At 44.6% G+C, this 24,648-nt stretch overlaps 1 protein-coding gene and 1 pseudogene across 4 annotated transcripts in view; both read left to right on the plus strand.

Annotated features, from left to right (window-relative positions):
- abcg4a (ATP binding cassette subfamily G member 4a) overlaps nucleotides 1-24,648 on the plus strand; it is a 148,781-nt gene that overhangs the window by 72,930 nt on the left and 51,203 nt on the right. For all 4 annotated transcript variants that reach the window (XM_043676571.2, XM_043676572.2, XM_043676573.2 and 1 more), the window contains exons 3-4: nucleotides 17,471-17,588; nucleotides 23,646-23,778. In XM_043676571.2, the coding sequence (XP_043532506.1) occupies nucleotides 17,471-17,588; nucleotides 23,646-23,778 (251 nt within the window). The remainder of the gene's footprint in view (nucleotides 1-17,470; nucleotides 17,589-23,645; nucleotides 23,779-24,648) is intronic.
- On the plus strand, nucleotides 1,734-15,888 carry LOC148142247 (large ribosomal subunit protein eL33 pseudogene; annotated as a pseudogene).

Below are 24,648 nucleotides of genomic sequence, written 5' to 3' on the forward strand. Positions count from 1 at the left end.
GTCCGACTGCTCTGAACAGGGTAATTAGAAAATACCTTGAAATAGGTGTGAATTATCTTCTTATTCAAAGTACTTTTTTTTTAACTAAAAAAAGCAAGGTGTAATGTATCATAGAGTATCATCTGACCAAGCAACAGATAAAATAAAAACACTGTGGTTTTAAAATATAACAAGTTGTTTCACTGTTAGGGCTAATTAATGGGAGGAGTAACCTTCACAGGGTTGGATGGACTATTTACTGAGTTTGTGATACAATAAAATTATATATAAATCTTGATGATATGAAAGGCAAGGGCTATTTTGATTAACCTTCTGTCTATCTTGGTAGAATGACAACGCAGTTGTCCTTCTGAAAGAGTCACATTGGATTCAAAGCATCAATTCTGTTTCTCACTCCACAAGTGTTGCCAGACCCGCTGAGTTTCTCCAGCACTTTTTGTTCTTGTTGTATTTGTATAGTACTTGTACTGTAATAAAAATATCCCAAGTTTTTTCGCCAAAGTGGAATAAAGGAAATAATGCATGAATATATAGGGCGGCACGGTGTATCAGTGGTTAGCACTGCTGCCTCACAGCACCAGGGTCCGAGTTTCGATTCTCACTTCAGGTGACTGTCTGTGTGGAGTTTGCACATTCTCCCCGTGTCTGCGTGGGTTTCCCCTGGATGCTCCGGTTTCCTCCCACAAAGCTGTGCAGGTCAGGTGAATTAGCCATGCTAAATTGTCCATAGTGTTAGGTGCATTAGTCAGAGGGAAATGGGTCTGGGTGGGTTACCCTTCGGAGGGTCAGTGTGGACTGGTTGGGCCGAGGGGCCTGTTTCCACACTGTAGGGAATCTAATCTAATCTAATAGGAATTCACATGAAACATTAAATCAGAATTCCAAAGCATATGGGGATATGGGCCAAGTGCTGGAAAAAGGGATGAGAATAATTAGGTGGTTGTTTATGATAAGTGCAGAATCAATGGCCAAAAGGCCTTTCTCAGTACTGTTGATCTCCATGTCTCTTACCTTGCATTTTTTATTCAAGCAATATCTTTTCAATAGCAAGCCACATGAGGAGACATAGGTAGATTTTAATGTGTGTTTTCACAGATAGTGAGTTCGGAAGGTAGAGAGGAGGAGGAGCAAGGGTATCCGAGAACTTTGTGGCCAAGGCAACTGAAGACATGGCCGTCAATAGTGGAGTAATGAAAACTGGGTTTACTAAAGAGGTCAGGATTGGAACAGTGCAATGTCTCTGAACGTTTTGAGAAGGATACGAAGCTAGGGAGGGGCACGGCCAAGGAGGGATTTGAAAATAAGGATAAGAATTTCAAAATTAAGGTGTTGCTTGAGAAGGATTAGGAGCCATCGTAAATCAGCAAAGCAACCAGCAAATTATTCTAATGCATAAAGATACCCCACTCAACAATAGCAGCACTCGGAATGTCTATAATCTACTTATTCACCGTACTAATCACTAAGGAATGGCCAAAATTTCATCCAAGGTGCTTATTTGTAAGCCAAATGAGTTGACTTCCAATTACCTGTGACTGTTTCAGTAATAGCCGTTCGATTATAATGGAACATTGTCTTTTTTTTGTGTTATAGACTAATACATTATGCATTTTATAGCATATCACTTCTCTCATTATATAGCAGTGTAATCGCTGATTCTTCCAAAGGCACGTAACATCCAGAAGTTTTCTGTTTAAGAGACATTCAACCCACATGAGAGATCAGTCGTCAAAATGCCACCTTTTATTGCATATATGAAAGAAGCTTTTGACAGGTCAGTTGCAGTTACCAAGCATTTTCTCTTTCAAAGTGGTGGTTAAAGGAACAGAGCCAGTCTGCAACAGCACATCACAATAATGTTGCAGATACTGCCAGCCAGTGAGCAATGCCATGAAAACCCAGTCTTGTAGGACAAACATGTAAGGGGGTTTGAAATGGAGAATTGACCACTCCAGTACTAGGTTTGACAAGGCAGTGGTGTAGTGGTGATGTCACTGGGCGATTAATCCTGGGGCACAGACTAATACTCTTGGAAAATAGGCGCAAATACAGTTCTGGAACTGCAAGTTAGGACTCATTGATGGCGATCAGGAAACTATCATTGATTGTTATAACAAGCCTTCTGACTCATTAATGTCCTTTTAGGAGGGAAATTTGCTATCACTACCCATTCTGGCCTACATGTAACTCCAGACTCACAGCAATATAGTTGAGTCTTAACTACTCTAGAAGGTAGCCGAGTGAGCCACTCAGGGTCAAGGGCAATTAGAGATGGAGAACAAATGCTGGTCTTGCTAGTGACAATGACATCCCTTGAAGAAAGACTTTTCTGTATCCTGCAGCAGATGCTAAAAGACAGAATTAAGCTTTAAAAAGACGGAAGTAAAAACCAGTGAATTAGCATTTGATGTTGCTTGAAGTGTTCAGAATATGTTTCTCTGCAGTTATTTTGATTGTAGTATTCAGAGGAAGATGCATTGGGATGGTTGCTGCAATGTAGGTGTGCATGAGGATTCTTGATATGATATAGTAACTGATTGGTCAGCTTTTGGCTGAGTGAGTGGACACCTCTTTGCTCCACTTAGTTTAAGTTTGCAGAGTGTCTGCTATTCCCATTTGAAACAGCAGAAATTCAAGAATGCTGCCAAATCCATCTTGGTCTGAGGGAACCTGAATTTCCTCTCATTGCCCTGTACTGGATGTGAAGGAGAATGCACTCTCCACTTAACATTTGGATCATTCCTTTTATTTCACATGCAGTCGAATCCTGCACAATCTTTTATTACTGACTTGTTCAATACTCTGCTGCCTGGAATCTATCTACACTAAATCACACTCGCTCATTGTTACATCTGCAAGACTTGCTGTCTGGCAGAGGATTGATCTGTAAAATCCCCTCTGATCTTGAAATGTCTCTTCCTCCAGCTTGGCATTAGCTTCGCTTCTTACAGTCTTCTAGTTCTGAACAGTACAGCAAAGGAGCAGGCCCTTCGGTCCATCATGCTTGTACTGACCATAATGTCATTCTTAGCTAATCCTACTTGCCTGCACAAGGTCAGTGTATCCCTGTACTCCCTGCCTGTTCATCTGTCTGTCTATATGCCTCGAACTTAGCTGTCATATCTGTTCTACCACATCCCCTGGCAGCACAGTTCAGGTATCTACTGCCCTCTGTTTATGAGAAAAACATGCCTCGCTTATCTCCTTTAAACTTTCCCCCTCGCTTTAAACCTTTTTCCTTTAGCATTTGTCATTTTCCCTCTTGGAAAAACACTCTGACTATCTACCCTATCTGTGTCTCTCAATTTTATAGACTCGTATCATGTCACTCCTCAGCCTTCGACACTCTACCAGAAACAATAGGCACTTATCCAACCTCTCCTTGTAGCTAATACGCTCCAATCCAGGCTACATCCTGGTAAACCTCTTTAGCACCCTCTCCAAGGCCTCCACAACCTTCCTATAGTGCAGTGACTGGAACTGCATACAATACTCCAAATACATTCTGCCTAAAGTTTTATACAGCTGCAACATGACTTGCCAATTAATGTCCCATCCAACGAAGGCAAGAATGCCATTTGCACTCTTTACTATCTTATCCATTCGTGTTGCCACTTTCAGGGAGCTGTGGACTTGCAGCCCAAGATCCTTCTGTTTATCAATGCTCCTAAAGATCCTGCCATTTATTGTGTGTTTCATCTTGCATTTGACCTCCCAGAATGCATCACCTCTCCCGCGTGCAGGTTAAACTCCATCTGACGTTTCTTCGCCCAACTTTCCAGTTGATCTATATCCTGCTGTATCCTTTAACGACCTTCCTCACCATCCACTAATTTCTGTGATACCTTCACACCTACTAATCACCTACATTTTCATCCAAATCATTTATAAATACAATTGGTTCTGTTATAATGCATGTTTCTTCAACATGAATTGGCTATAATGTGATTAAAGAATTTAGTTAAAAATCACACAACACCAGGTTAGAGTGCAACAAGTTTATTTGGAAGCATTAGCTTTCGGAGCACTGCTCTGTCATCAGGTGGCGAAGGAACAGCGCTCCAAAAGCTAGTGCTTCCAAATAAACCTGTTGCACTATAACCTAGCATTGTGTGATTTTTAACTTTGTACACCTCAGTCCAACACCAGCATCTCCAAATTAAAGAATTATTTGTAGAACGTGAACATTCCTATAACTTGATTCCAGTCCCATTGATTTAAATGGGGCTATTACACGATTTTCTTATGACACAGGTTGCACAGGAACTGAACTATGGCATTATATCAGCAGTGGCTGTATTACAAATAACAGAAATCCTAGCACTGATGCTTCCAGAACACCACTGGTCACAGACCCCCAGTCAGAAAAACACCCCTCCACAACTACCCTCTCTTGTCTATGACCAAGGATATTTTATATCTAACTTACCAACTCACTGTGGATCCCATGTGGTTTAATCTTCTGGAACAGCCTATCATGTAGAACCTTGTCAAATGCTTTAATAAAGTCCATGTAGACAACATTCACTGGCCAACCCTCATCAACCATCTTCATCACTTCCTCAAAAAACTCCATCAAGTTTGTGAGACAAGACCTTCCCCCATGCAAAGCCACACTGGCTATCCCAAGTAAGACCATTCTGTTCCAGATGCAAGTAAATCTTTTCCGTAGGAACTTTCTCCAATAATTTCCCTACCACTGATGAACAGCTCACTGCGCTATATTTTCCTGGATTTATCTCTGTTGCCTTTCTTAAACAAAGAAACAACTACAACTTTAGTTTATTGTCTGTGTTGGTGGTACAGAGCCTTTAGTAGCTTAGTTGCTGCAGTTCCCCATTTTCCCAGTCCAGTCCATTTCTCCCTCCATCTTTCCATCTGACCTGTTGGTGACCTCTGTACATACTCACAGCGGGGTCAAAATCTTATGCCTGCTGAGATTTCCTGGCCAATTGAAGGGAGCATGTCTCTTAAACTCAGTGGCACCAAGGGAGAGTTGATGGCTGTTGATGGAAGTACAGCTTCCACAGTGCCAGGACTGCACAGTGACCTAGGCCACAGGGAGGTATTACTGGGGGTGAAAGGTGGGAGGGAGGTCTCGCGCACTGGGGGGGTGCCAGTGCAATGGAGACAGTGGGTTCAGTAGCAAGGACAGAACTTAGCTCTTAGTGCCTCCCCCCACCTTCCTGATGCATTCAGTCCCTCAATTGTGTACTGGGTGCCTTTGATGGAAGGACCCTGATCCCATGCTGGGCCGAGCTAAGTTGTCACCAGTCATGTACATTGTAACTGATCTCCCCGTGGCAGGGTTAGACCCATTGGGGTGGCCTGATCTCCTTCTGGGGCTAGTAATAATAAGAGTGTTAAGGTTCTTCATTGACTTCAGGGGCAGGAAATTCATCTGTGAGTATACCTGCCTAAACCTTAATTCAGGTTCAAGTACATCCTGGCTAAGTAAAAGCCCACTTAACTCCAAGCCTGCCATCAGAGAGTTCCGAAGATTCTACTCTTATCTGGGTCTTTTTGGTTTCTCTTATTATTGTCTCACCGCCAGCTCCATCTCCCATTGAGGCAGAGAGACAAGGCAGTCGTGCAATTTGTCAGAGAGAGTATTGGCTAATAATGCCTTGTTAAGATATGCTTAAATTTCCTATTCTATATTTGTAATGTGGTGCTTAAAATGCACTCCATTTGGCTAATGGAAAATTGAGATCTCGAAGCTCTTAGTTTCAGTTCGATATTAATCACAGCAGCTGAGATTTGCTGTCTCATCTTGCTGTCAAATGCCAATCCTTGAGGCAGAACTACTGGACTGCAAACACTGTCAGTGTCATAACTAACACATCCAGTGATCTGAGAGCACAGCATACAAATGGGGCAACGAAGATGATTCTCACAAAAGGAAATATATAAAATTAGATGTCTGCATCATGTTGTCAGTCAGAGATCAGCTTTAGTTTAGGAATCATACATTCGGATGAATCTTCTGTTCTCATGCATGGATTAATAATGAACTCACTCATTACTAATGTACAATTCATTGCCAGTTCTGACATTTCCCAGCCTATTATGTCTCCATTGAAACATCAGCGACCCTCCCATTCATAGAAAGATCTCAGCCTTGATGAGAAATTTGCTGTCCATTTGCAATTTCGCAGAAAGGTAGTTTCTCAGTGAGTACAGGAGAGTAATTCATGAACAGTGCCCTCGATTGCCATCCCGTACATTTTATATCATCAATCCTTACCATCACAGAGCCCTACTGTGATGCCAATCTATCTATTGAACCGTAATGGCTGTTGGAAAACACTGTCCAATTTAACCCACATCCTACATTTTGCCCCCTCAATCCTGCACCTTATTCTTTTATTTAAATACATGTCCAGTTCCCTTTTGAATATTCCTATGGGGTCTAAGTCCACCACCATTGCAGGTAACATGTCCAGATCTTAACAACCCACCATAATTAGAAAATAATAATCTACTTTTCCTAATCCAATTAAGCTAATTATTTCTGAATCAGTGACTCCAGGTGACTGATGCACATCCTGCTCAAAGGCAGGTACAACCCACTTTTTTTTAATCGTTCATAGGACGTCAGTATCACTGACCAACCCAGTATTTATTGCCCATTCCAAAGCACTCAGAGGACTAATAATCAACCACATTGCTGCAGGTCTGGGTTATATAAAGGCCAGACTAGGTAAGGATGGCAGTTTCCTTCCCTCAAGGGCATTAGTGAACCAGATGGATTTTCTTTTTCCCCAGCAGTTTTGTGGTCATAATTTGACTTTTAATTCCAGATTGAATCCAAATTCCACCATCTGTCTTAGCAGGATTTTGAACCCAGGGCCATTGGATTAATAGTCTAGCATCACCTCCTTGTGCTCCGTCCTACAACAGGAGTAGGTCAAAGAGCCAGGTCCTGATCCACCCCGGCCTTCCAGCTCATGGAGCCGAATACCTCCATGAGGAAGCTGCATTGCGGTGACAATGTACACTTTTATACGTGGTCATCAGTAACCCATAAACCATTGCCAGTTCTGACATGCTCAGCGTATTATGTCTCCATGCAAATATTCCCAGTGTACCTTGTGCTGAGTTCTGAGATGTGGTAGCAATAATCTCAAACTGATGGTATGGAATCCTTTTCTGTTGCTGAATTCAGCTGCGTTATGATATGGCCCTCTCAATGTGACATCTGTACAGTCTGTAGTGTCCTGCACCTCGAGGAAGCCAGCAGTGAAGGCAAAGCCTCCTTCCCAAGGCTGCAGCATTGGCCAGTCATGGGGAAATGTCATGAAGGTGGGGTCATTTGACATTAACTGCATCAGTAACTGCCTTGATATATTTGTGGGTTAGAAGTAAGTCAAGCAGGAGATTATAAATGCTGTGTGATTACTGCTACCTTGTACTTTACGCACCCCACTCTCCCCCACCAGCCACATTACCCAAACGAAGCTCCATTGAATGGAAATTCATGTTCGTGAATGCATACTGTTCAAGGTGAGGGGAATCAGCTCTGTCCCCTTGCATAGCTGAGGAGATCTTGGAGTGTTTTTGTGAATAGCCACCCATAGGTGTCACATTTAAGGTCGCCTATGATTATTTCAGTTTCCCAGAAATGGCTGTGATCAATCAAGAATGACCATCACAATGTGACCAGCGTTTGTGTATGGCATTGTTGGATATTGCAGGCAATTCACATGCAGGGTATTGTGATTATAGATAATTTCAACCTATGGCGTGAAACAACCTGGTTAGTGCAATTGCCCCTTGAAGTGTCTTATATCACTTAGAAGATGAGGCTGTGTTTTCAGGCTGTTCAACTCAGTTACAGGCTCTGCAAACCATACCCTCCCCTCAATCTTACACACACACACACACAACAACAACAACCTCCATGTTGCAAGCTTATCAGTACTGAACTTGCATGTGCCTCCACACACCTTTCACTTACACTGCTCGCTGAGCACCAGCCCGACAGCTATGCCATGATAATCATCGTATTCCACAAACCCCCACATCCAATCCAGGGTGGATGAACTCCACTCCCACAGTGACCCAGTCTCCCAATGTACGAACTCCTCTTCCCCCTCCTCCCCACCCTCACCCCACCTGAATTTAAGATCCTTCCAATGCCCCAGAATCGAGTTCCCCAACTTGATGGGCACAGCAGTGATGCCAGTATCCCACCCCTGACCAACCTGGGCCAATGGCCCCAACTGTTGAGATGGACCTTTGGCTGGACCCTTGACTGAGCTCTGTGCAGCTCCTTGAACATCTTGCAACAAATCCCAAGGCTAGTTCCAGTGGACCTTTAGGTCTGACGGTGGCTCACTGTCAGGATTGGGGTGGCATGGAGCCCCTGACCCTGATGATGAGTGTTGGATTGTGACTAAGCCCTGATATCAGACATTGCCCTTGACTGACAGCCCTGATTGAAAACTGTCTCCCTTGACTTGACTTCAACCATCTGGTTGAAGCACATGCGTTATGTTTACCATATGGCGCAGTTATGATATTAGTGAAGCCGTGCAGCAACATGTCTACCTCCTTGAATGATCACAGCTGATAACCATGTCAAGCTGCCCAGCTTTATGCTTATATAGCAAGGCAAAACCAATGGAGAAGCAATTTAATGGTGAAACACAAGAAAATGATGAGGGCATGAAGTCAAATACTGTGCTTAAATGGCAAGACAAAACAGCATTTGACTTCTGAGTAAGGGTGCAGGGGGAGGGAAGGGGAGGGTGCGCAGGGGGAGGGAAGGGGAGGGTGCGGGGGGGAGGGAAGGGGAGGGCGCGGGGTGGAGGAAGGGGAGGGCGCGGGGGGGAAGGAAGGGGAGGGCGCGGGGGGGGAAGGCGTGGGGGGAAGGAAGGGAAGGGCGCGGGGGGAGGGAAGGGCAGGGTGCAGGGGGAAGATGCGGGGGGGAGGGAAGGGAAGGGTGCAGGAGGGAGGAAAGGGAGGGGAAGGGGAGGGTGCGGGGGGGGAAGGAAGGGAAGGGTGCAGGGGGAAGGAAGCGAAGGGTGCGGGGGGAAGGGAAGGGAAGGGTGCGGGGGAGGGAAGGGTGCGGGGTGAGGTAAGGGGAGGGTGTGGGGGGGAGGGGAGGGTGCGGGGGGGAGGGAAGGGAAGGGTGCGGAGGGAAGGGAAAGGTGCGGGGGGGAGGGAAGGGAAGGGTGCGGGGGGGAGGGAAGGGAAGGATGCGGAGGGAGGGAAGGTGAGGATGGTGGCAAAAGGAGGGTGAAGGTGTGGACAGTCACTTTCTGGGAGATTTACTTTTCCGGATGCAAGTGTGCTGCATGAGCAAGTGGTGAGCTGGAGTCCCCAAGTACCCCTCTGAATTCCTAGTCAGGAATTTGGCACCATCTGGTTTCTCTCTGGCTCAGTGGACAATTGGGAAATGTGTATCAATGAGGTGATATTAAGTGTTAATAATATATAACTACATTCCAATGGACCTCTTGCTGCTCTTGGGAGATTCTTCCCTTGCTGCTCAAAACCCGATTGCAAAATCAAGTTTTGTTTCCTCTTTGATTCTTTCCTTAGAATCTCATTTTTCTAATCTTGCCATATTTTCCCAACCGACCCACCATTGTCCATGTTGTCCAGGGGCTGGGATGATTCAGCCTTCATTCTTCCTTTTAACTTGCAGTTCCATTAAAATGTAGCTTACTAGTTCATCGAGAAAAAATAAGGAGCTAAATTCCTGAGGGAAAGGAGGAACAATTTTATGATGAAGTCAAAGAAAATAATAAAGACATGACATCAAACACGACTATGAAACTAAACAGGGGATAATAGCTGGTATTAAAAAAAAAAGAATCCATGTCATTTAAAGTCCTTCAAGTGCTCTTGAAGAGTTGGGTTTTATCCTGAGACCATGGTTATTTGGGAATGTCCTGAACCAATGGCAGCTGTGAATATTGCAGATCTCTTTGAGTCCTCAATATTCAGATACTTCCAGCTTTCATCATCACCATGCGCTTTGTTTTCAAGAGGCTATAGGAATGTGAGGGCGGAGTGCCTTCTCTAAGTCCAGCTACAAATCCATCTCCTCTACTCTGTCCAACACAATAGCTGATCTCCTCTACTCTGTCCAATACAATAGCTGATCTCCTCTACTCTGTCCAACACAATAGCTGGCTTGTGTTTCCCAATGTATTAGTTCCTCGTTTACAAGCTGGATTATCAAAGGCAATTTTTTTAAAAAACCTCCAACATGCAAGCTTATTATAAAGGTGTAAATTTAGCAGGAAATAAAAGATTTCTTCACATCTGACTGGCTTCAGTCTCTTTTGATTAAAAACATGAATTGCTTTTCTGACTGCTTCTTGTTTATTGATGGTTTCTTGAAGCTTGGCTCAAACTGTGGTCAAATGATCGCTGCGGCCAGTTTTACATCAGTACTTTTCCTTTTTTGTCAACCATTTTAGTTCATGCGTGGCCTCAGTATTAAAATCAGAAATCCATTCAAAAATCAATAGCACATATGTAATCACCATCACTCTGTACACAAATACCGCAAATAAATTAAAAATATATTTGTCTTTTGAGGAAAAACATTTCTCTTTTGTCAACCTGTCTATTTGCCAACCACCTGATGAAGGAGCAGCACTCCGAAAGCTAGTGCTTCCAAATAAACTTGTTGGACTATAACCTGGTGTTGTGTGATTTTTAACTTTGTACACCCCAATTGAACACCGACACCTCCAAATCATGTCTATTCTCAGCTTAGTAGGTAGTTGGGCAAATAGTATAATAGATGCATGAGAGTGACTGCATTTCATTTTTTCATCTCACATTGGCAGACTACTTTACCCCTTAAAGTGGGTAGCAGAGTCTTCAACATTGTTTGGCAAACTTACAAATGCCCTAGGTTAATTTCATCTTCATTGCATCAAGCATATGATAAGATACCATATGAAATGAAGAAGCTTAATCCTTTTGTTGCAACACAATTCACATGCCTTGTGTACTCTGTTAATGGTAATAGAGTCACAGAGATGTACAGCATGAAAACAGACCCTTGGGTCCAACTCGTCCAGGCTGACCAGATTCCTTAAATTAATGTTGTCCCATTTGCCAGCATTTGGCCCAAATCTTTCTAAACCCTTCTTATTCAGGGTGGCTCACAGTGTCAGTATTTCCTCCCACAGTCAAAAGATGTGCAGGTTACGTGAATTAGTCAGGGGTAAAATGCTGGGAAATGGGTTTGGGTGGGTTACTGTTTGAAGGGTCGATGTGGACTTGTTTGGCCAAATGGCCTATTTCCAGGCTGTAGGGAATCTAATCTATTCATGTACCCATCCAGATGCCTTTTAAATGTTATAATTGTACCAGCCTCCATCACGTCCTTGTTCCATACACACACCACTCTCTGCGTGAAAATGTTGCCCCATAGGTCCATTTTATATCTTTCCCCTCTCACCCTAAACCTATGCCATCTAGTTCTGGACCCCCTACCCTGGGGAAAAGACCTTGGCTATTTTTCCTATATTGGCATCATAAACTGTACTGTTGGGCATGAGAAAACAAGAGGATAAGATAATTCGATCCGAAGCTGGTTAGTATGAGATTATTACTGTTCATTGAATTATAGAATCACACAGTGTAGAAGAGGTCCTTCAGTCTAGTGAATCTGCACTGGTGGTTCATGTGAATATGGTTATTTACAGAATGCAGTATTACAACACTTCCTATCTGCTATCCCAGTGTCCCTGCATTCCCCTGTTTAACTCATCTGGAAAAAATGAAGCCAATTAAGAACCAATTCTTAGAGGGCACTTTAACAACCACCAAATTCCAAATGAAACTTAACAACATGTTGTTTTAGGAGAAATGGTGTGTCCTAGCCCCTGTGGTGCCCACTCATCATGGAAGGTCATAGTGTGCCAGAAGCTGACTGGCCAAGCTTATGAGCTTGATGTGCTGTTACTGTGCCACAAGCTCCATACATTCTTTGTGAAACATAGGACATTGTAAAGAGTGTGGTGCTAGAAAAGCACAGCAGGTTAGGCAGCATCCAAGGAGCAGGAGAATCGACGTTTGGGCATCAGCCCTTCATCAGGAATGAGGCTTGTGGGCCAAGGAGGCTGAGAGATAAATGGGAGGGGGTGGGGTTAGAGGGGAAGGTAGCTGGGAAAGTGATAGGGAGTGACGGACAGGTCCGGAGGGCGGTGCCAAGTTGGAGGCTTGGGACTGGGATAATGTGGGGGGGGAGGGGAAATGAGGAAGCTGTTGAAATCCACATTTATCCTGTCTTGAGACCCTGCAACCACACAGTTATCCCAGTCCCAAACCTCCAACTCGGCATCGCCCTCTGAACCTGTCCATCACTTCCCCCCCCCCCCCACTTCCCAACCTATCTCCTTCTCACTCACCTTCATCCACCTATCACTTTCCCAGTTACCTGCCCCCAAAGCCTGCCCCCTCCTATTTATCTCTCACCCCGACCCACAAGCCTCGTTCCTGACGAAGAGTTTATGCCCGAAATGTTAATTCTCCTGATCCTTGGATGCTGCCTGACCTGCTGTGCTTTTCCAGCACCATACTCTCGACTCTGAGCTCCAGCATCTGCAGTCTTCACTTTCTCCACAGGACATTGTCAATACGCTCTGCCAAAAGGCATGTCTTTCGCTCAATGTCTGTTAATTCTTCAGAATGTCCAATTTTTGTTGGAGCTTGGCCATTTCCTTCCACAGGAAGCTTTCCTGATGAAGGGCTTTTGCCCAAAATGTCGATTTCGAAGCTCCTTGGATGCTGCCTGAACTGCTGTGCTCTTCTAGCACCACTAATCCAGAATCTGGTTTCCAGCATCTGCAGTCAGTGTTTTTACCTCATTTCCTTCCACTGTCAGACAGCGGATCAAGGCAGATTGAGGCAGGGCCCAAGGCTATCTCAGCTGGAATGAGAATGAAACATGTGCTGTCAGCATTATTCTGAACTACCTGCTAGCCACATAGCCAACTGAGCTGACCAAAGCTGCCCCATCTTGTCTTTGTATTGGTTTGATCCAAAGGCAACTCTGACCCGTAACACCACACGTAGGCAAAGGAACTGGGATCAAATCCCAACCAGAAAAGAGATCAAAGCCCATGTCATTGGCAACATGATCACAGCAGGGTGGCTCAGTATTTGGCATTGCTGCCTCACAGTGCCAGGAATCCAGATTCAATTCTAGCCTTGGGTGACTATATGCTTGGAGTCTGCATGTTCTCTTTGTGTCTGTGTGGTGTTTCTGCTGGGAGCTCTGGTTTCCTCCCACAATGCAAAGATGTCCAGGTTAAGTGGATTGGCCACAGTAGTTTTGTCCAGAGATGTGTAGGCTGGGACTGGGTGAGATGATTTTCAGAGAATTAGTGCAGACTTGTGGGTTGTGTGGCCTCTTACTGCACTGTAAGGATTGTCTAGCACTAAGTTTCTATGTGAAACATAAACAGAATTACAGAATTGTTATGGTATTGAAGGAGTCCATTTTAGCCATTGTCTCTACACGAGTTCTGTTACCTAGTGCCAATGTCCTCTTTTCCCCATATCCTTGCACATCAGCAAGAAAAAGCAAGAGACTCGGGGTATTATCACTAGATTACTAATGTAGAGAGCTGAAAATGTGTTGCTGGAACAGCGCAGCAGGTCAGGCAGCATCCAGGGAAAAGGAGAATCGACGTTTCGGGCATAAGCCCTTCTTCAGGAATGAGGAAAGTTTGTCCAGCAGGCTAAGATAAAAGGTAGGGAGGAGGGACTTGGGGGAGGCGCGTCGGAAATGAGTTCGATGGATTTGACTGAGACAAGGTGGGGGGAGGGGAAATGAGGAAACTGGTGAAATCCGAGTTCATCCCTTGTGGTTGGAGGGTTCCTAGGCGGAAGATGAGGCGCTCTTCCTCCAACCGTCATGTTGTTGTGGTCTGGCGATGGAGGAGTCCAAAGACCTGCATATCCTTGGTGGAGTGGGAGGGGTAGTTGAAGTGTTGAGCCACAGGATGGTTGGGTTGGTTGGTCCGGGTGTCCCAGAGGTGTTCTCTGAAACGCTCCGCAAGTAGGCTCCTCTGTATTGGGGAGACAGGCCGCCTACTTGCGGAGCGTTTCACACGACAGTTGGAGGAAGAGCGCCTCATCTTCTGCCTAGGAACCCTCCAACCACAAGGGATGAACTCAGATTTCACCAGTTTCCTCATTTCCCCTCCCCCCACCTTGTCTCAGTCAAATCCATCGAACTCCGCACCGCCTTCCTAACCTGCAATCATCTTCCTGACCTCTCCGCCCCCACCCCAGTCTGACCTATCACCCTCACCTTGATCTCTTTCCACCTATCACATTTCCGACGCCCCTCCCCCAAGTCCCGCCTCCCTACCTTTTATCTTAGCCTGCTGGACACACTTTCCTCATTCCTGAAAAAGGGCTTATGCCCGAAACGTCGATTCTCCTGTTCCCTGGATGCTGCCTGACCTGCTGCGCTTTTCCAGCAACACATTTTCAGCTCTAATCTCCAGCATCTGCAGACCTCACTTTCTCCTACTAATGTAGAGACCCAAATAAAGTTTTGGGTACCCACATACAAATTCTGCCACGGCAGATGGTGGAATTTGAATTCAATAAAAATCTGGAATTAAGTGTCTCATGATGACCATGAATCTATTGTCAAGAAAAAAACATCTGGTTCGCTAATGCCCTCCAGGGAAGGAAATCTACCAATGTCACCTGGTCTAGCCTACAAATGACTGCAGACTCACAGCAATGTCATTGACTTTTAACTGTCGTCTGGGTAATGAATGCTGGTGTAGCCAATAACACTGATATCCTGTGAGTTTTCAAAAAATATTCCTATTTCTGTCCAAAAGATCATTGAAAATCTTCTTGAATACCTCAGTTGAAACTGTTGCATGTAGTATGTAATTTAGAAATATAATTATTGAGGGTGAGGCTCCCATTTTCATTATAATACACAGGGACCAGTCATCTCTCCTGCCCTTCCCACCTATCTTTGACTTAAGTTGGAAGAATTTACAAACTGATACTGTTTTTATAGAGTCCCTACAGTGTGGAAATAGACCATTTAGCCCACACCGACCCTCCGAAGAGTAACCCATCTATACTCTTTCCCCTACATTATTTCTTTACATTTCCCCTGACTAATGCACCTAACCTACACATCCCCAAACACTATGGGCAGTTTAGCGTGGCCAGTCCACCTGACCTGCACATCTTTGTACTATGGGAGGAAACCAGAGCACCCAGAGGAAACCTACGCAGACACGGGGAGAATGTGCAGACTCCACACGGACAGTCACCTGAGGCTGGACTCGAACCCGCATTTTGATTGCATTATGAATGCACGTTTCTTGAGCTTTGAGTCCTGGATTGTTACTTGGAGCCAAAGCCACAGGGTCAGCGATGGCCATGCTACCATTGCGCCATATGATAACTGTCTCTCCTTATTCTATTTGGATAAATCAAATTAAAGAAGGAACCCAAATTGACCAAATTAAACAGGTGGCAACTCCTTAAAGGATCCCTGTAACTAAGGACCAATCTCACTTTGTAAGTGTTGTAAGTGATCCAGCTGCTCCAAGCACTCTCCCAACGCCTGGCAGACTGTGGTACAGAGCTGTGTGAACAGGCTATAAAAGGAGAGAGAGTGCACTGCCCTCTTGAAATTTGAGGGTCTTTATTGCTGCAACAAAACCGAATTTTACCAGGGAAGAGATGTGCTCACTTCTACAAGGAAAAGAACAACACTGTGACTCCTGGTGGTAAACCGAACAAGAATCATATTACTTGAGGTAAAGAGACTCGTACTCATGGAAACAGTGGCACGGTGTGTACAAACATCAGCAGTAACCTGTCTGCTAAGCTATTTGTGTGATGCTGTACCCATCAAGAATCTAAAGCACAGCTGCACAAAAATTGGCAATGGTGAAATGATTGTAAGAACAAATAATGCCCATTCCTATGTGCAATATGATTGTCACAGTGGGCAAAGCTTCAAGTTGTGAAGGGGAAATTGAAGGGAGATACCAAGAGGATGTGTTCCTTTACACTGTGGTCGATTAATGGCTTAAAGCATCGGAACTGTGTGTGAAGCTACTTCAGTTATGAGCCCAGGTTACGCACTTTGACAGGAAGCACTGAACAAAGAACAATACAGATCAGGAACAGGCCCTTCAGCCCATCAGGCTTGCACCAACACATAATGCCTTTCTAAACTAAAACCCTTTACATTGGGCTGAGTAAACTGGAGTCAAGCACATCCTTCCAAACTGAATTTTTGGCCAAAGTTTGTTTTGAAGAAATTTAAGCGTTACCAATGCCAAGGCAATAGAGTGAGATACTAATAAAGGAAAACAGAAGCTGACCTTTCAAAAACTTAATGTCACTGAGCACTTTCTAGATCGTTAAGTATGTCTGAAAGGTCGTCAGTGTTGCCGTGGAGGGAACAAGAGGCAAAAGTGAGAACTGCAGATGCCGGAGATCAGAGTCACGATTAGAGTGGTGCTGGAAAAGTACAGCAGGTCAGGCAGCATCCGAGGAATAGGAAAATCGACATTTCGGGCAAAAGCCCTTCATCAGGAATGAACATGAGTCAAATTGTGCACAGCAAGTTACCACAAACAATAACATTACTTGTGTTTTACTGATGGTGATTGAGAAATAAATCAAAACATCAAGTGACTTTTGGTGTGAATGTCACTCATAAGGAGGGGGACTCAGATCAGACTCAAAACATAAACATTCCATTGATGCTGCCAGACCTGCTGAGTTTCTCCAGCACTTATTTCAGATTTTCTGCATCTGCAGTATTTTGAGTTTAGTTGAGGGATAGATATTGGCTGCACTCAAGGGTAGAACCCCTCAGTTGTTCTTTGAAAAGGTTTTTGTTTCATTTGTTCATGGGCTGTGGGCAGTGATGGCAGGGTCAGAATGAATTGTCAATTCTTTGTAGTTCTCTCAGAGCCAAGCCTCAAAACACAGCATCTCCAAAAACCCTGCCCTCCCTCAGTATTACGCTAGAGTGCTGGTCTAAAATTTTGTGCAGGGAGAGGGGGTAGGTCAGGGGGTGACGATGTGAACCCACAACATTCTGACTCAGAAATAAAAAGGCTGCACACTGCTATTCACAAATGTACCCGCCACATAATAGCTATTCTACTCCGCATGAATAATGGGCTTTACCCTCAACTTCAGGAAAAATATCACCCATTTCACCAGTCTGACTCTTCTGGTTCCCAAAGTACGCCCTCTGGAGTGATATTGAAATGTAATGACCAAAGAATGGCAGTGTTGTGTTACGGATGCATAGTGACTTGTCTCCAGTATGAGATTGGCCAGTTCTTGTCACACAGGATAGTATAACTCTTCTCTCGCCTGAGTTCAGATTAGCATCCTAGAGATGGAGGAATGAAATGCTAGCACCCTAATCCGTCCAGCAAATACCTCACTCTTGTCACACATGTTTGACTTTGTCTCCTAGGATACAAGACGCTGTTAAAATGCTTATCAGGAAAGTTCTGCAGTCGAGAGCTAATTGGGATTATGGGTCCTTCAGGCGCCGGAAAGTCAACCTTCATGAACATTCTGGCAGGATACAGGTTAGTCACAAAAGTAATAGATTTTTGTTAGAATTGATTCTTGCACAGATAATCTCTTTGAACTGAGGGAAGGCAGCAAAATGTATCACTGTCATGTAGATCATAAATGATCCCATTTCTAATAGTCATAGAATTCATGTTGTTCAAGTCTAAACTATGTGATTTCAAACTTCACTTACAATACAGCTAAACCTATATCAATGAAGTGGAGGAAGGATATGTCCTACTAACTCCAACTCTCTTGGTAGCTTATGTCGCATCCCAGAGATGAGATAAACACAGAAACCAGAGGCTGGAGAAGATCATTTAGCCCTTTGAGCCTGCTCTGACATTCAGTATCTTAAAAATGTGTTGCTGGAAAAGCACAGCAGGTCAGGCAGCATCCAAGGAACAGGAGAATCGACGTTTCGGGCATAAGCCCTTCTTCAGGAATGACATTCAGTATGATTATTGTTAATCCTCTACCTCTACGTCATATTCCTGCTTTCTCCACAAATTTCTTAACACCTTTAAAATCCTAGGTAGATCCAAGATAAAATTATCAAATTAGGATGGCATGGTGTCTCAGTGGTAGCTCTGACGCCTCACAGCTCCAGGACCCTGGGTTCAATTCCAACCACAGGTGACCAATCTGTGATGGAGTTTACACGTTCCTCCCTCCTCTGCATGGATTTCTGCCTGGAGTTCTGGTTCCCTCCCACAGTCTAAGGTTAGTTAGATTAGCCATGCTAAATTGTCCTGTAATGTCCAGGGTTGTGCAGGTTGGGTGGATTAAGCCATGGGGAAATAACCCATGTGGGGTTGGGTGGGTCTGGGTGGGTTGGTCCTCTTCAGAGGGGCAGTGCAGACTGAGTGGACTGAATGGCCTCTTTCTGCACTGTAGAGATTTTATGATTCTTAAGATGTCTTAACTTGGGGACAGCAGTCATGTTGGGAGACCCTCCTTGGTTCCCTAAGGCTTAATTCCTGTTCTATAAAAAAAAAGATGTTAGGCTGACAAGTCCTTACCACCCCATGTTACCTCCTTACTATTTCATGCCCAATGCCACTTCATGCTACCTCATATTCCCATGCAATCTCTATGCCCCTTATACCACCTTTGCAGCCATTCATCCTGAATCCATTAGGTGCAGAACTCAGAAACCATGTGAAGATGAAAAAATGGCTTCTAGCAATCTAAGAGATCTCTGACCATACATACTTGAAACAATGAAAATCTTTTATAATCTATTCAGAGTTCAAACTTACCCCATCTTCAATCTATTATAAAAATAAATGAACTTATATTCAGTAACTATATGTGAAATAACTCCATGGAGGCCAGTATCCCTTCACCAAGTCACTCTTTATTTGCATCTGCACAGTACAGGGGCTCTGACCAGCCAGTTCAGAACCAGCATCTGGAATGAGGAGACGCTCTGAGACTCCTGTTTATCCTATTTTTCTCATCAACCTGGTCAGAGATGTAATTACACACCTCTGGAGCAGGTGGGACTTGAACCTTTGGTTCAGAGGTACCTCGGAACCACAAGAGGACCCTGGACTCCTGTTTATTTTTATTTTTATTTTCTTTTATTTTATTTTATTTTATTTTTTTAAATTTTTTTTCTGTTCTTTTTTTTCCCTTTCTTTTTTAACCCCCACACTACCACCTAAGTGCGGTAGTGCTTATTTTATCCCCAGCACCCATGGTGTGTGTGTGCAGGTGTGAGACACAGTGGAAGACACAAAGTGCACCAATCTTTGTTCAATTTCCACCACCAGGACGATAGGAAAACACCCGGGTGGCCAGTGACAAACACTGCCCTTCACATCAAAGGGCAGTGCTGTGTGATCAAAAACAGTAAAGGGGAGGGTAGGGACTAAATCAAAATAGAGTTGGAGGGAGAAATGATGCACTCCACTCCCTGCGGCGCCCACCTCTCCCTGAACAACTCCAGGGTGTTGGTCGACACCGCGTGCTCCTTCTCCAAGGACACCCGGGCCCTAACATAACCGCGGAAGAGGGGCAGGCAGTCGGCCCTAACGACCCCCTCCACGGCCCGCTGCCTGGACCAGTTGATGGCCTGTTTGGCCATGCCCAGGAGCAGACCCACGAGGAGGTCTTCAGACCTGCCCTCCTTCCTCCGTACCGGGTGCCCAAAGATCAGGAGCGTGGGACTGAAGTGCAGCCAAAAACAGAGGAGAAGGTTTTTCAGAAAATCAAAAAGGGAGTGCAAACGCCCACACCCAATATATACATGGTCCACGGACTCCACAGCGCCACAGAACAAGCAGTTGGGCTGGGAGTCCGTGAACCACCGCAACCTGCGGTTGCAGGGGTCTGCTGCGTGCAGCACCCTCCACCCCAGATCCCCGAGAGAAAGGGGGAGGACTCCCGCGTAGAGAGCCCTCCACTGGGGATCCCCACTGCCCGGTGGCAAATGGGCACGCCAAGGCGTGTCCGGACGGTGGATGAGGGAGAAGAGGTGGACGGTGTGCAGCAGCAGTCTATACAGGGCTTTCCTTTTCACTTCCTTGAAAGAAACAAAATTAAAATTTCGGAGGTGGCTCAGGTTGTGGGGCACAGGCTCCCGCGGGTCCTGTTTATTTTTATTTTTTTATTTTTTATTTTTTTTCTTTTTGAAAAAAAACTTATGTTTATTTTTCTTTTTTTTTAATAATTTAACCCCCACACTACCACCGAAGTGCGGTAGTGCTTATTTTATCCCCAGCACCCATGGTGTGTGTGTGTGCAGGTGTGAGACACAGTGAAAGACACAAAGTGCACAAATCTTTATTCAAATTCCACCACCAGGAAGATAGGAAAACACCCGGGTGGCCAGTGACAAGCACTGCCCTTCACATCAAGGGACAGTGCTATGTGATCAAAACAGTGAAGGGGAGGGTAGGGACTAAATCAAAATAGAATTGGAGGGAGAAATGATGCACTCCACTCCCTGCGGCGCCCACTTCTCCCTGAACAACTCCAGGGTGTTGGTCGACACCGCGTGCTCCTTCTCCAAGGACACCCGGGCTCTAACATAGGGTCCTGTTTATATTTTTTTTTCTCTCTTTTTTTTACCACCAGGAAGATAGGAAAACACCCGGGTGACCAGTGACAAACACTGCCCTTCACATCAGAGGGCAGTGCTGTGTGATCAAAACAGTGAGGGGGAGGGGTATAGCACTTTATTTTTTTTTTATCCCCTTTTATTTTCTTCTTTTTTTCCCCACACTACCACCTAAGTGCGGTAGTGCTTATTTTATCCCCAGCACCCATGGTGTGTGTGTGCAGGTGTGAGACACAGTGAAAGACAAAGTGCACGAATCTTTATTCAATTTCCACCACCAGGAAGATAGGAAAACACCCGGGTGGCCAGTGACAAACACTGCCCTTCACAGCAAGGGACAGTGCTGTGTGATCAAAACAGTGAAGGGGAGGGTAGGGACGAAATCAAAATAGAATTGGAGGGAGAAATGATGCACTCCACTCCCTGCGGCGCCCACCTCTCCCTGAACAACTCCAGGCTGTTGGTCGACACCGCGTGCTCCTTCTCCAAGGACACCCGGGCTCTAACATAGGGTCCTGTTTATTGTTTTTTTTTTGTTTTATTTCCCTTTTTTTTGTTTTTTTTTCCTTTTTTTTTTCTTTTTTTTTTACAGTGGAAGACACAAAGTGCACCAATCTTTACTTCTTTTTTTTTTATTTATTTAACCTCCACACTACCACCTAAGTGCGGTAGTGCTTATTTTTTCCCCAGCACCCATGGTGTGTGTGTGCAGGTGTGAGACACAGTGGAAGACACAAAGTGCACCAATCTTTATACAGCCTCCCAGTTGTTTTTTTTTCTTTTTTTTTTACTACCACCTAAGTGCGGTAGTGCTTATTTTATCCCCAGCACCCATGGTGTGTGTGTGCAGCTGTGAGACACAGTGGAAGACACAAAGTGCACCAATCTTTATTCAATTTCCACCACCAGGAAGATACGAAAACACCCGGGTGGCCAGTGACAAACACTGCCCTTCACATCAAGGGACAGTGCTGTGTGATCAAAACAGTGAAGGGGAGGGGAGGGACTAAATCAAAATAGAATTGGAGGGAGAAATGATGCACTCCACTCCCTGCGGCGCCCACCTCTCCCTGAACAACTCCAGGCTGTTGGTCGACACCGCGTGCTCCTTCTCCAAGGACACCCGGGCTCTAACATAGGGTCCTGTTTATTTTATTTTTTTTTTAGCAGATCTCCTGATTTTTTTTTTAACCCCCACACTACCACCTAAGTGCGGTAGTGCTTATTTTATCCCCAGAACCCATGGTGTGTGTGTGCAGGTGTGAGACACAGTGGAAGACACAAAGTGCACCAATCTTTATTCAATTTCCACCACCAGGAAGATAGGAAAACACCCGGGTGGCCAGTGACAAACACTGCCCTTCACAGCAAGGGACAGTGCTGTGTGATCAAAACAGTGAAGGGGAGGGTAGGGACGAAATCAAAATAGAATTGGAGGGAGAAATGATGCACTCCACTCCCTGCGGCGCCCACCTCTCCCTGAACAACTCCAGGCTGTTGGTCGACACCGCGTGCTCCTTCTCCAAGGACACCCGGGCTCTAACATAGGGTCCTGTTTATTTTTTTTTTTTATTTTTTTTTTAGTGCTGTGTGAATCCCTATTTATTTATTTATTTATTTATTTATTTAATTTCTTTTTTTTTTCTTTTTCTTTTTTTTTATTTAACCCCCACACTACCACCTAAGTGCGGTAGTGCTTATTTTATCCCCAGCACCCATGGTGTGTGTGTAGGTGTGAGACACAGTGAAAGACACAAAGTGCACCAATCTTTTATTCAATTTCCACCACCAGGAAGATAGGAAAACACCCGGGTGGCCAGTGACAAACACTGCCCTTCACAGCAAGGGACAGTGCTGTGTGATCAAAACAGTGAAGGGGAGGGTAGGGACGAAATCAAAATAGAATTGGAGGGAGAAATGATGCACTCCACTCCCTGCGGCGCCCACCTCTCCCTGAACAACTCCAGGCTGTTGGTCGACACCGCGTGCTCCTTCTCCAAGGACACCCCGGCTCTAACATAGGGTCCTGTTTATATCTGTCAGCCAGGGGTCTATGATTGGCCCAGGTTCACAACCCCCCAATCAATGATCTCATAGTCAGTAAGATCTGGCCCACCTCATTTCAATTATTACAGTATGAAAGGCAACTAATCCATTCAATAGAGTCTATTGTGTCAATCAAAATTTGAACATAGCCACTTTGTTGGGAAGTATTTTAGAGCTCAGTCAATCATTCATAATGGACTCAGCTGTAAAAGCAAATTTTGGCAAATGTCTGTTATCGAAATCATGGCAATAAATGGTAATTCATTTTTCCGAGGCTAAACCGGATGGCCTCTCCATTACTGAACTCTCATGATGTGTGTCTTTTATTTTTACTGTCACTGCCAGATGAAGGCTTTTTTTCACGTTTAAAGAGCTGGAGATTTAAATAACTTCATAGATTTCATCCACTTTTCACGAGCATTTGCATTTCTCCATCTATTTTGACTTTGGGTCGAGGGGCAGTAAAAAATAAGGTCTGTTTGAAACGGCCTGTGTGATCCATGCCCAGCCCCAGCCCTGTCCTGAAATTCTGGAAATGAGGACAGGAATTCTGCAGCTGGGTCCCCCCTGCTATTACTAGAGCCCCCACCCCTGGAGTTGGTCTGACACTGCAACCATTCAGCCGCCGATCGAGCAACCAAAAGGGCAAGATAGTCACTAATAAATCCAGACAGAAATTCAGGAAAAAAACATTTCTTTTTACAGAGGGAATGCTTAGAATGCGAATCCTACTATCATAGAAAGTAGTCGAGGTGAATAGTGTGAATTTTTGAAAGAAAGATATACAACAAACAAAAGAAAGAGAAGAGAAAAAGATAGTGGTAGGTCTACAATGGAAGGAGACTGGGGAGGGAAGTAAAGTCTAATTTGGACCTACTGGGCTGAATGGTCTTTTTTCTGTTCGAAAATTTTAATGAGAATTACCAGTTTAAAAAAAATTCCTTCCTTTTCCTTGTAGGAAAACTGGAATGAAAGGGCAAATCCTGGTGAATGGACAACCTCGGGACCTGCGAACTTTCAGGAAGATGTCCTGTTACATCATGCAAGATGACATGCTCCTTCCACACCTGACCGTATTGGAAGCCATGATGGTATGTGTTCAGCCAAGACATGCCATTTCCCTTCTGACCTGCAGCAACAGCAACTTGGCGTTTATGTAGCATTCCTAGTGTACCAGAGCGCTCGACAGAAACAAAGCGGATAAAAGAATTGACGCTGGGCCAAGGGAAGGAAACAATTGGATGGGTGACCGAAAGCTGTGATGAATTTATAGGTTTGAAGGAACTCCGTAAAAGGGAGAGAGTTGTAGAGGTTTAGAGAGGGAATTCCAGAGCTTTGGATTGAGATTGCTGAAGGCCTGGCCACTGATAGTGAAATGAATGAATCCGACAAGAAGGTAGGGCTCCAATTCGGAGCTCTGGGAAGGTCGTGAGTCTGCAGAAATATACAGGGATAGTGAGGCATGCCTCAGCAAGTGATTTGATCCACAGGATGAGCATTTTAAATTTGATATGTTGGCAGAGGAGCAATCTCTAATTGGAGAGAGGACCTACACAAATGGGAATTATTAATTAGTGGGAACAATCAATGCTGGGAGGTCCATTTTTATCTTCAGTATCAGTGGGAAACTGGTGATAGCAGGCTCTCTGCTATATTCCTCACAAAGGAGTGTAATGGGTAACCTATCATATCGGCAGCAATCATGTTGATCTTTCTTGTGTGCTTGTACATAAATAGGAATGGTTATGTGCTGTAGAAATACACCCACATTTGAGCAATTTATTTCGCCCAGATACTTGAAGCCAACACAATGACTTGTATGGTACCTGCCTGGATGGGATTTATTCCTAAACCTTTGGGTTTGAAAAGAAAGCATCCAATCCATTTCGATGAAGAACCTCTCTGTGGTTTGTGGTTGCAATGTTAGGTTTTGAGGAAATGTTGAAGCCATTGTGACACTG

The sequence above is a fragment of the Chiloscyllium plagiosum genome, unplaced genomic scaffold (genome assembly GCF_037043375.1).
Source record: "Chiloscyllium plagiosum isolate Xiang-an unplaced genomic scaffold, Cpla_swu_hap1 HiC_scaffold_29, whole genome shotgun sequence".
Lineage (NCBI taxonomy): Eukaryota > Metazoa > Chordata > Chondrichthyes > Orectolobiformes > Hemiscylliidae > Chiloscyllium > Chiloscyllium plagiosum.